Source organism: Taudactylus pleione, unplaced genomic scaffold (assembly GCF_031769625.1).
Source record: "Taudactylus pleione unplaced genomic scaffold, aTauple2 ptg000201l, whole genome shotgun sequence".
Classification (NCBI taxonomy): Eukaryota; Metazoa; Chordata; class Amphibia; order Anura; family Myobatrachidae; genus Taudactylus; species Taudactylus pleione.
In genome coordinates this window covers 61,186,058-61,198,954 of record NW_028284603.1, presented here as the reverse complement: position 1 = coordinate 61,198,954, position 12,897 = coordinate 61,186,058, and the positions used below count along the sequence as shown (strand labels likewise).

The 12,897-nt window shown below is 47.4% G+C and overlaps 1 protein-coding gene across 5 annotated transcripts in view; it reads right to left on the bottom strand.

Annotated features, from left to right (window-relative positions):
* Positions 1–2,261: 2,261 nt before the first annotated feature.
* Positions 2,262–12,897, bottom strand: part of MAP4K3 (mitogen-activated protein kinase kinase kinase kinase 3) — a 317,828-nt gene continuing 307,192 nt past the window's right edge. For all 5 annotated transcript variants that reach the window (XM_088477406.1, XM_088477407.1, XM_088477408.1 and 2 more), the window contains 2 exons: positions 6,169–6,224; positions 2,262–5,011 (listed from right to left, as the gene is read on the bottom strand). In XM_088477406.1, the coding sequence (XP_088333532.1) occupies positions 4,924–5,011; positions 6,169–6,224 (144 nt within the window). In that variant the 3' untranslated portion in view covers positions 2,262–4,923. The remainder of the gene's footprint in view (positions 5,012–6,168; positions 6,225–12,897) is intronic.

Genomic DNA, 12,897 nt, shown 5'->3' with positions numbered 1-12,897 from the left:
GAAGATGGCCGCCGAAGAGCATAGAGGAGGCCGGCCTGGGGGAGGAGCGCTGCCACAGGGCCAGACGGCGTGTGCAGATAGGGCTGTGTGCAGCGGGGGAGGCGCCGGCTGTGAGACAGGAAAGGCGCGCTCCCCTGGCATGCATTTAATCCCTGGGACGCCGCAGCGCTACCGCTCAGCCGCGGTCCAGCTGTCCCAGGGGGGTAGTGGAAGCGCAGGTTAGTACCTGGCTCCAAGCTGCAACCAGTCCCCAGGGAGCCCCCTGCCTGGGGACTGTGGACCATGTTCAGCAGGGTCCCACCGCGGGGCCCCGCTGCTTACCTTGCTGTCCCCCTTAGATCCGGCCATGGTCCCAAAACATCTGGGGTCACCGCTGTGACCCCAGACGCTTACCAGCATCCCCGGATCGGTACCGGCGTTCTGGTACCGGCGGGGGTGTAGGGAAGACAGCATGGACGTCAGCACTGACCGTCCATGCTGTACTTCCAGATGTGCAGCCACAGCTGCATTGTAGAAAGCTTCAGGGGCTCTTCTAAGCCCCCCTCTAACAGGTGCATCTGACTGCAGCCGGGCACCAAACTAAACAGATGCCTTGGCTCGGGGGCGGGGTATAGGAGGGGGACCCTAGTGCATCCTGGGAGGCTGAAAGCTTTAACTCTATGGTGCCCGATGCCTGACGTCATCACCTATACCCCAAGGTATCCTGTGGATACCCTATGGACCCTGAAGTAGAAAAGGTGAAGTAATATTATGGGAATGAATTTGGTAAAACAAATTGGTAAGAGTGGGGGATAATATCATCCATTACAAATTTTTAGTAATTACCATTAAGACCGTCTGGTACCGGCGATTTATTTAATTTGAACGTCTCAATAGCAGCAGCCACTTCACCTTCATAAATATCTTCGTTAAGACGCCCCCTCTGCTGGGTAGTCAATTTTTGTAGTAAGGCATCACATATTCTTTCCATGACAAGTCTAAATTAAATAAGGTGGAGGAGTATACGTTTTTAAAGTAAGATTTAAAAACATTTTGGCATTTCTGGTTGAGAAGTGAGTGTTGCACTAATAAAGGTATTAAGGCCCTCATTCAGAGCCGTACGCTCTGAGCAGAGCGCACGCTCTGAATGAGGGCCGCCCTCCATGAAAATGGAGCGTCCTCCTGGACGCTCGTATAGCTGTGGGTCACCACCCACAGCCTATACGAGCGTGCATTGTGATGGCCGCGATGGTCGTGACCATCGCGACCATCAAAACTGCGAGCCGGAGCCTGCGGTTGAGGTTTTCAACCGCAAGCTCCGGAGTGATTTTGGCTCTATCAGAGCCAAAATCACTCCCACTGACATCACTAGTGATGTCAGTGGGCCGGCTTCTAACGGGAGGCATTCCCGTGGGAACGCCCCCGTCAGGGAGGCACGCCCACCAAAGGGGGCGTGCTGTCAATCAACATCGACAGCACGCCCCCTTTGATCAGACACAACGAGCGAAGGACTTTCCTTCGCTCGTCGCGTCTGGCGCATGCGCACGACGGAGCTCCCTCCGTCGTGCGCATGCTCAGTGCATAACATCGACCCACTTGCGAGCGGACAGCCGCTCGCGAGTGGGTCTGAATCAGGCCCTAAATAGTTTGGTAATATAATGTTTCTATTGTAGCTGTTTAGCCATAAAAGCTAGAAGTCTCCCCGCCTTACCACCCCTGTGATATTTATTTTTCATGCAAACTGTTCTAAGCTTAGTTTTTAGCAAAATAAACGCTTCTATTAATTGTGAATATTGAAGATAAATGTTTCCAGCTGTAGTAAAGGATAAATAATAGTGTTAAGAAGCATGTCATTTATTAGATAAGACATGTAGTTTTTCTCTTCGGTCCTTACTGCGTTTGGCCAGGTATGAGATAATACGGTCTCTGATGACTGCCTTTGATGCATCCCTAAACATTACCGGATAATCCCAATGATCAATATTGTCGTCTATTCTTGCCATTTAATATTCAGATAATTCTGGAAGTCCTCATTTTGTGCACAATTGCTATATTTTTCTAGTCTTCAGCAAAGTAAATCCTGTGACTTTTCGCCTTTAAATGGGCAATAAAAGGTTACATAAAGGGTGCCTTTATTCTCTTATTTACCTAAATACAAAAAGTATCCACTGAGAAATACAAATTTTGGTGCTTATTTTAATTCTACTTTAAAACACAACTGTTGTCTCCAAGTATGACATTTAATGTAAGTTATAAAAAGAATCAAAAAAAGCAACAGCAAATTGTTAAAAAAAATCTTGTTTATTTTACAATATATACAATCATCAATTTATCCAAAAGCATTGCCACATCAAGAATATACACCATAGACCACCTACAGTTCATTTCTCTGATTAGTGTTTTTAATGTGCAAAAACATAGAAAGGGAACAAAAAACACGTTTTCTAAATAAGTAAAATATACTTTGTACAGTGGAAAAAAAATGTCAACTGTTCCTGTGATGAACAGAGGTTTTCATTCCTCTATGGAGAAAACTCAACTGCCTATATAAGCTGGTTACAGATTTATATTAAGTACTTCGCCTCTGGAGGAACAATGGTGTATGACAGAATGCAACGGGTACATTTCAGGCCCTTAAATTTGCCTAATTAGTTACTATGCATAATATAATGTTGGAATAAAGTCCTGGAATCTTCCATTAAAATAAATTCAGTTTTCATTAGGGTTACCATGTTTGAAAGTGGCAAAAAAATGTAAATGAAAAGTAAAAATTTTTAAAAAAATAAATCAACAAATGGACAGCTCCTTTGATGCGCAGTCTCCTTTAGTCTATTTGCATGAGGTAGTAACTAAATGATTTTGGCCACAAATTCACAAGCATCCTAAAGGATGAAAATAAGGCAAAACAAAAAACCCCCCAGAAAGAAGTAGCATCAAAACAATACATTCGTAGAAAGTGGAATGTTAGAGGTGTGTGGTTGAAATGTTGAGTGTTTGTCCAACTTCAGAGGGAACACATCTGGTTCTGTCTTTTTGTTGGACTTATCTACACACACACACACACATATATATATATATATATATATATATATATATATATTATATATATATATATATATATATGCTCTTTATTATTCGAAAAAAGCTATGGCTGATTTTGCATCTGGTTTACTTTAATACATCAGTATGACAAAGTAAAATTACAGTAAAATACCTAGGGCCTAAATAATAGCAGCAAATCCAGCAAATTTGCACTTGGACAAACCATGTTGACATATGAGGGGTCCAAATATAATTATTTATTTGCATGCAAGGAAAATATGGCCTTCTTCTGCATGTAGCACACAAATACTTCTATATTTACACTGAAATGTAGAATTGAGATAAGTGCTCCTTTCCTTCCTCACCCTAATTCTGTTGACACATTGTACATTTGCTGCCCCCTCCTGCTATTCAAAATGTTTTTGACAAGGTGCAAAACTGCACCTTTTGCTGGATTTACTCCAAACTGAAAAGAAGGCCTTATAGGTTTTCATTTGTCATTATTTAACATCACAAAAAGAAAATATAACAGACTGTACAATAGACACCTATGTTCATCACATACAGCATTATCTCATTATTGTAGAATCCAGACTATGCAGCTGAGGTGTCCTATGTTACAAAAGCAACTGCTTAGTCAGACTATGCAGCTGAGGTGTCCTATGTTACAAAAGCAACTGCTTAGTCAGACTATGAAAACACAGGTAACCTGACTACAGCACAACAAAGTCTGATCGACATTTCTCATTTGTGATATTAAATAATGACCAAATAGTTTTACAATTTGTGACAGTATCTCTTTAACCACATAAAATGTAGATGTCTACATAAATGTTGAACAAATATCTTGCATCAAAAGTAAACAGGATTTATATATTTACATCTACATATAATGTGTGTGCATTATGTTGTCGTCCTTTCTAAAAACAACAGAAGCAACAAGCAAACAAAGATATTAGTGGCATATAGCCGACGCATTTCACAGTAGTCACAATGTAACTCTGTGGTGCAATGTATTACATGACAATACTTGTGCAAATTTAAACACCAGTGTACTTGCATTAAAGTTAAGGGTATCATACAAATGCTTACACCCTCTCTATAGATAACAGTATTTATTTTAGACTTACAAAAAATTTATATTGGCATTACTAAATTACACAGAATAAAAAATACAATAGTGTTAATAAACATTTGTGTTCTTTTTGAAAGGTCCAAGCTAACTAGCTGGACTAGTCGCCAGGCAAATGTGAAGGAAATAGGTCATATGATAATCGACCCTGCCCTCCCAGCTTATGGTTTCGGACCAACTTTACATCTGTACAATTAAGACACTTGTACGTCATAAAAGTTACACTATGTACAGTAGGACTCCAAGTAGGACATCGCCTACAGCAAGTTTCAGCCACAGCAGGGTGATTAAGAATTAATACTACCTGTATGTGCAAAGATTACAGAATTGTGGATGCAGCACTTATGTGGGAGGGATTTAAGATTAACTGTGTCCATACCACATAGAAGCAACATTTTCCTCATTATTAACTCATGCCACAATAAATTATTTGTATATATAATATGTATATAAAAGCAACCACGTGTTGCTGCAGCCTTGTTCTGACCTAACCTCTTGCAGGAATATTGAATCCTGCCATGTAACACTCTTCCCACAATTCCAGTATCTGTAACCACATCATTTCAGCTTAACCTGAAATGCAGTGACACGTGCAAGTGGTACAGATAGAAGCCTAGTGTCTTGGCTACTGTATCACACATGCGGTTATGCAGTTACGAAAATCTTTAAATGCTTTCCCGCAATTATCTGCTATCCAATCTTCCTGCCATGACAGTAGATCCTCAAGCGATAGTGTTATCAGGATGACAGTTCCCTGTGCAATATGATTTTCAGTAACTGTTCTCGTGTCCTGCCAGAATATAGAGGTTGCTGTTGGCTGTGGGGTTGTCTGTGGGCCTGCTTTCCAAAACAACAACCCTGTAAAAATGATCACACAAAACAGTCAATAAATTATTTATACCGTACCACAATTTTTGCCATATTTTCGAAATAACAAAATGTGCTTTCCCATCCAACATTATGATATTTTTAAACAGTACTTTCTCTACTTTTTGGACCAAAGTTTGGTGACAATGAGATCCAGTCTTCATGGTCCCACCCCACTATATAATGCTTTTTCTCATCATCCAGCACTGGGGGACAGAACCAGCCATGATGATGCATCTTGCAGTGAAATGTGTTATCAATGCCCCACCTAGTGCTCAAGAACAAGAGCATTATCCTGGAAGGTGGATTACTTCCTACGCTTCCAAAATTCCTGGACAGTAAAGCAAGTATATTTTAAACAGGAGTTATCCACCTCCACTGTTTAATTTATTGGGTCATTCCATGGTAACTCGCGTTACAAAGTGACATAGCAAATAATGACCTATTCCTGTATACAGGTTTATAAAGCATGAGCTGTCTTATTATTTTCTCAGTAAATAAAATTAATTTCACATAAATGCCTTTTGCGGTTGATAGCCATGCACATACTTGCTATGTCACTTTGTAACGCGAGTTACCATGGAATGACCCTATTGCCCTTTTTTCAACCTACAGTTTTACAAATATTTATAACTTCCTTCTGTGGTTTTCAAAGCTGTTATAATATCTAGGCCAGTGCTGTGTAACAATTTACATGAACATGCGTGCATTTCTGATATTACTATGTGGTCACTATGGAAAGAAAAAATGATGTCATCCAACACAACCTATAGAGTTTTCAGGAAAGCTTTGAGTCAGTCTAGCTTTGGAGGGCAGCCCATTGGACAGTCATGATCTAATCATTTGTTTGTATACTACTGTATTAGGTGTTGTCCATATAAGAAGCCCTATAAACTGAGGGGATCAAACAAATTACGGAAAATAACATAATAGCAAAATTCGTTTGAGGTTTTGTTATATGTTTGGAGAGGAAATGTAACCAATAGCATAACAGAAGACTGGGCTTTACGTGGATACGTGCATTCTTATGAAGTGAGACAGGTGATTCGTTGACAATTAGTCTCAGGATTTTATAACATTTACCCTTAAGCGTTTGCATCATTGTAATAGGCTAAAGTTAAAACAATACTGTACAGTTATATTATTACCTGTCAGATCCAAGCAGCCGGAATATCCGAGTGTTATCTGATATTTCCTGTGTAATCTATGAGAAGAAATACATCATATAATTATAGTAAATAAGCTGATCTATACAGTGTGCTAGAGGAAAGTCACATTGTGTAAATTAAACATGTCAGTTAATAGTAGTTCTGACACTATACTCTACTTAAGAATAGAAATACAGTGGCAGTTCCTACCATAATCCATGAAGGGTGCTGTCTGCCGTCCAGACTGTTGTAGCACCGCAGAACTGTAAAGTACCCTGCTAATTAAACCCCTGAATAGAGAAGAAGCCACCACACATGCCCTGTGGAAGAGAGGTTCCTTCTAGAAATGCGTTAGAAAGCTCCTGCCATGCCATTTCGACTGCCCTGAATGTATATGTATGTGTTACTGACCCGTTCCCAGAGGGTCCGGAACCTCTTGTTGTTTTACATCTCTTAACCGTGTGACCACACTGCTTTAGGTAAACAGTTCTTTTTGGCTAATTTGACCTGCATCTGCTATGTTACTTTTTGAGCTGTTTTACTTGAAATGATATCGGCACTCACAACGTCATGTTTAACGCAACTTGTAGCGCACGGAGGTAAGAGGTTTGTGGACACATCTGTAATACCTGATTTTGACAATATATTTTCTTTTTAGCCTTCACAAATCTGAGCCCAAAAAGAAAGTGTCAGCAACTATACTCTAAGGGAAGTTGTGTTTATTATATAAATATTTTTACCTTCCGTACATCGCTCCCTTCCTCCTGTTACACTATATTTGGTGATTAGCGCCATTATTTTTACACCTTTCTTCGAATATTTCTTGGTGGAGCACTTTGCCGGGTGCATTGGATGCACGATGGATTCAGCAGGCGCTGTGACCTGCCCACAAACACCAGCTTCTAGGGACTGCATAGGCTGTAGCCCCTAGAAACTGGATAGGGCTGACGGCAAGGAAGGAGAGTGACTTCCCATTGGAAGCACGCTCTCTGCTAATTGCGGTCCCCGGCCCCCTGGCACTGCCTGTCTGGCGTTTAAATAGCAATGGGAAGCCGCTGCCAGGGAAGACACCCAGTGCACAGACACACTGGTTAGCTTCACTAGGGGTGGGAGATTTTACTGGGGGAGCTGCAGCCCCTAGGTAAAATCGACTACCGGAAATAACTACAAGTGTTACTACTCAAAGTGAGGTTTGTTCACATCACATCACATAAGTGACCATGAATAAAATATGAGATATGGTAAGAACTTACCCTTGTTATCTCTATTTCTACGAAGTCCATAGGGTTCCACAGGAAACCTTGGGGTATAGGTGTGACGTCAGTCGCAGGGCACCAAAGAGTTAAGCTTTCAGCCTCCCAGGATGCACTAGGTCCCCCTCCTATACCCCGCCCCCGGGCCAAGGCACCTCAGTTAGTTACCAAGCCATAGGCCGGAGGAGGAGAAGGAAGAGAGAGAACAAAGATCTGGACACAAACAAGAATCACATTCTCACCAGAGGGAGACGGAAAACCGGTGACCAGAGCAAAGCCCATCTGCAGCACAGGTGCGACAGGGCGGGAGTCCTGTGGAACCCTATGGACTTCGTAGAAATAGAGATAACAAGGGTAAGTTCTTACCATATCTCATATTTTCTACTTCAGGGTCCATAGGGTATCCACAGGATACCTTGGGGATGTCCCAAAGCAGTATCCTTTAAGGGTGGGGACGCTCCTGTGCAGAAAGGAGAATCCGCCGCCCGAAGGAAGCATCCTGAGAGGCGAAGGTGTCAAACCTGTAATACCTCACGAAGGTATGGACAGAAGACCACGTAGCAGCCTTGCAGATCTGAACTGCCGAGGCACCACGTCGAGCTGCCCACGAAGGACCCACAGACCTAGTGGAATGAGCCTTCAGAGAAGGAGGGACCGGTAGGCCTTCATGAAGATAAGTTTCAGAAATAGCCATACGGATCCAGGCTGCCAAAGTTTGCTTTGAAGCAGGCCAACCCTTTTTACAGAAGCCATAGAGGACAACAAAGCGTCCGACTTCCTAAATAAAGAAGTGCGGTCAACATAAGTCCTTAAGGCCCGCACAACATCCAAAGAGGCCTCACCCACGGAAAGACCCGGTGAGTTAAAAGCCGGAACAACTATTTCCTCGTTAACATGAAACTGGGAAACAACTTTGGGAAGAAACTCGGGCCGAGCGCGGAGCACTGCCCTGTTCCCATGAAAAACCAAGAAAGGGGGTCTACAAGAAAGAGCCCCTAACTCAGAAACACGTCTGGCTGAAGCAACGGCCAGAAGGAAAACAGTCTTAGCTGTTAGCCATTTAATATCCACTGAGCCCAGTGGTTCAAACGGCGGTCCTTGGAGAGCCCTCAGGACCACAGCCAAATCCCAAGGCGCCACAGGTGGAACAAAGGGCGGCTGAATACGGAGAACACCTTGCATAAAGGTGCGCACATCCGGGATTGTAGCAATCCTACGGTGAAACCAGACAGATAGGGCCGAAACCTGTACCTTCAAAGAAGCAAGGCGAAGCCCATGATCTAGTCCCGCTTGCAGGAAGGCGAGAATCCGAGACAGACGAAACTCCCGCGGTGCATAACCTCTCGGTCGACACCACTGGAAGAACGTATGCCACACGCGATGGTATATCCTCGCGGAAGACGGTTTCCGAGCTTGTAACATGGTACGCACCACAGAGCTGGCAAACCCCCAGGACCTCAGCATGGCCGTCTCAACAGCCACGCCGCCAAAGACAGCCGAGTCAGGTCCGGGTGAAGACAAGGACCCTGAGACAGAAGGTCCGGTCGTAGCGGCAACCGCAGAGGACTGTCCACGGACAGACCCTGAAGGTCTGAGAACCAGTGCCGTCTGGGCCACGCGGGAGCTATCAACAGGAGCGTCCCTCCTTCCTGTTTGAATTTCCGGATTACCCGTGGAAGAAGGGAGACCGGAGGGAACAGGTATGCGAACCTGAACGTCCACCGGACGGACAGAGCATCCACCAGAGACGCCCCTTCGTCTCTTGTGCGAGACCCGTACACCGGCCACTTGTTGTTGTGCCGGGACGCCATGAGGTCGATTTCTGGAAGACCCCACCTGTCCACCAGTAGTTGAAAAACGTCCGGGTGCAGGGACCATTCCCCTGGATGAACGTCCTGGCGACTTAGAAAGTCCGCCTCCCAATTTAGCACTCCCGGGATGAAGACCGCTGATATGGCCGGAAGATTGCGCTCCGCCCAAACCAGGATCCGAGAGACCTCTACGAGAGCCGCCCGACTGCGAGTTCCTCCTTGCCTGTTTATGTAGGCCACGGTGGTAGCATTGTCCGACTGGACCTGCACCGGGTGACCCTGGAGAAACCGCTGTGCCTGCAGGAGAGCATTGAAGACTGCACGGAGTTCCAAGATATTTATTGGAAGCTCCGCTTCTGTCGGTGTCCACCTGCCCTGGAACAAGTGTGGACCCGAAACTGCTCCCCAGCCCCGAAGACTGGCGTCCGTTGTCAACAGGACCCAATTTGGAACCCAGAACGGACGTCCCTTGTTGAGGTGGGTCGTCTTTAACCACCACGCAAGGGACAGGCGAACCTCCGGGGTGAGCACAATCGTCTGGAACTTCAGAGACTGAGGCAGCCCGTTCCACTTGGACAGGATCAGGTGCTGCAGAGGTCTAGAGTGAAACTGGGCGTATTCCACCATGTCGAACACCGACACCATGGAGCCCAGTAACCTCATCGCCGAGTGTAAGGACACCCGGCGGCTGTGCAGACAACTGCGCACCCTTGACTGTAAAGCAGAGATCTTGTCCTCCGTCACGAAGATCCTTTGCTGTCCCGAGTCCAATAAGGCTCCAAGATGCAGAATCCTCCGAGACGGGATTAGAGTGGACTTCTGCCAGTTGATTAGCCAGCCGTGCCGTTGCAGCAGTGCAATGGTCAGGTCCAAGTGGTGTAACAGGAGCTCTGGAGATCCTGCCACCAATAACAGGTCGTCCAAGTACGGCAACATGCGGACTCCTTGCAGCCGCAGAGAAGCCGCCATGACCGCCATAGCGTCCTGTATGTCCAATGACACCATGTAGTCCCCAGGTTCCAGCGCCAGAATGATGGACCGTAGGGTCTCCATCCGAAACTTCGGGACCCGCAAAGACTTGTTGAGTGCTTTGAGGTTGAGAATCGGACGATATGACCCATTGGGTTTCTGTACCAAAAATAGATTTGAATAGAAACCCTGGCCCCTCTGGGAGAATGGAACAGGCACTATAACTCCAGCCTGGAGCATAGTGTGCAATACCTTCCGCAGCTCCGTAGCCTTGTTCCGGTCTGATGGTAGACCCGTGGTGAAGAATCGAGCCGGGGGTCTGTGCCGGAAGGAGAGGGCGTACCCGTGAGAGACCACCTCCAGAACCCAAGTGTCTGTCGTAGTGAACGACCAACACCGGGAGAACTGCAGCAGGCGGCCTCCCACCCTGGGATCCCCCAAGGGGAGACCCGGACCGTCAGGCCGCAGGCTTGTCATCTGGCTTGGGGGCCGGACGTCTGGTACTCCATGCCTGTTTCCGGGGCTTGACCGATTTCTTAGGGCCAGCCTGTCGAGGAAACGACTGTGGTTTGGGCCTGCCCTGGGCCCTAGATGACCGAAAGGACGATGGTCCAGAACCAGAAGGAGCAGCGGCCGACGGGAGACAAGCAGATTTGGCTGCCGCCAGCGTGGCCACAATCTTTCCAGATCCGGACCGAAGAGAACTTCTCCGGTAAACGGCAACGCTTCCAGACCTTTCTTGGATCTGCGTCCGCCTTCCAGGATCGCAGCCACAAGGTGCGACGAGCAGCTACCTCTGCTGAAGAAATTCTAGACACCAGAGTACTAATGTCTAGAGCCGCCTCGTTGATGTAGGTGGCCGAATCACGGAGATTGCCAATCAACTCCGCTTGTTCGGCCGGACAGTCGGATTCAAAAGAAGCCTCTAATGAATCCGCCCAGCGCTCCATCGCTCTGGCAACCCAGCAAATGGCCATAGCCGGCCGTGCTGCCCCCCCTGCAAGGGAATAAGCGGACTTCAGGCAGATTTCTACCTTGCGGTCCGTAGCATCCTTAAGGGAGGACATGGATGGCATCGGCAATGTGGCACTACGGACAAGACGGGTCACGTGAGAATCCACCTGTGGAGGGGATTCACACTTAGCAAAATAATTATCCGCGAACGGATAAGCCACCGCCAGGCGTCTCTGCGGCTGGTATCTTTTGCCAGGTTGTTTCCACGCCTCCTCTAAATGGTCCACCAACTGACCCGAAAGAGGAAAGACTGTGGCATCGCCCTTCACATCTTTGAAAAAGGCATACTTAGATTTAGCCGCTGGGGGAACTTCGTCCTCAATCACCAAGGCTGTGCGGACCGCCCGAATAAGTCCAGGAATATATACTTTGGACTTAGCATCAGCGTCCTTAGTATGGAAAGGTTCCTGATCGTAAGGATCCAGAATCTCCCCATCATCAGACGTCCCTTCGTCATCCTCATAAGGAGCGGACAGAGACGCCACCGGCCTTTTATGAGGCCGCATCACAGACTCCCCTTGCAACACATCCGACAAGTGCTGTAAAGAACTCGTCAGGGAGTTAACCCACGCTGGCTCCTGAGAACCCGGGAGCGGGGAAATAGGGAGACTGTGGGGTACCACCAATTGTCGTGGGAACCCCTGCATGGGTGACGACACCACAGACTGCTGGGACAAACCCATCGGAGTAAACGCGGGCTGCGGAGCTAACTGGCCCACTAAAGCTGTTAACGCCTGAGCGAAACAAGCCCAGGGCGGCTCCTGTACCGGTGCTGTAACCGTAATAGGCCGCGCCATGGACAAACACTGCCGGCAAAGGCCCTCCGTGCTACCCTCCCCCTCCGCTAACGGTACTTTGCACGTGGTACACTGTAGCCGGAGGGGAAAATCACTTTCAGACATGATGGCACCACGTATGTGACCTCTCTCACCAATTAAGTATTAAATAGGCGAGAGACCACCCTGCAGCACCGCACCGCAAGGGCTTTAGCAGAAAGAACAGGGACAGTAATAAAGCTGACAGTTTAGAGAAGAATAGTTACAGGCAGCGCTAGCACAGTCACATACAATGCAGAGAAATAACAATTCCTGCACTAACAGCGCTGATCACTCAACTACACAGACACAGGGCCTGGTAGGACACAGCGCTGCATACACAGACCTGAGCCACAGCGGAGGAGAGGTATGCGGGGGGACCCAGACCACGATGCTTCCTTCCAGACTTCCAGCAGCGTTCACCATGCGTTGCAGAGAAGATGGCCGCCGAGGAGCAGAGAGAAGCTGGCCTGGGGGAGGAGCGCTGCCACAGGACCAGTCGGCAGCATACAGAGAGGGCTGTGTGCAGCGGGGGAGGCGCCGGCTGTGAGACAGGGAAGGCGCGCTCCCCTGGCATGCATTTAACCCCTGGGACGCCGCAGCGCTACCGCTCTGCTGCGGTCCGCTGTCCCAGGGGGTAGTGGAAGCGCAGGTTGGTCGCCTGGCTCCACGCTGCAGCCAGTCCCCAGGGAGCCCCCTGCCTGGGGACTTAGGACCATGTGATCAGCGGGGACCCACCGCGGGACCCCGCTGCTTACCTCTGTCCCCCTTGAATCCGGCCATGGTCCGGAGCATCTGGGGTCACCGCTAGCTGTGACCCCAGACGCCCACCAGCATCCCCGGATCAGTACCGGCGTTCTGGTACCG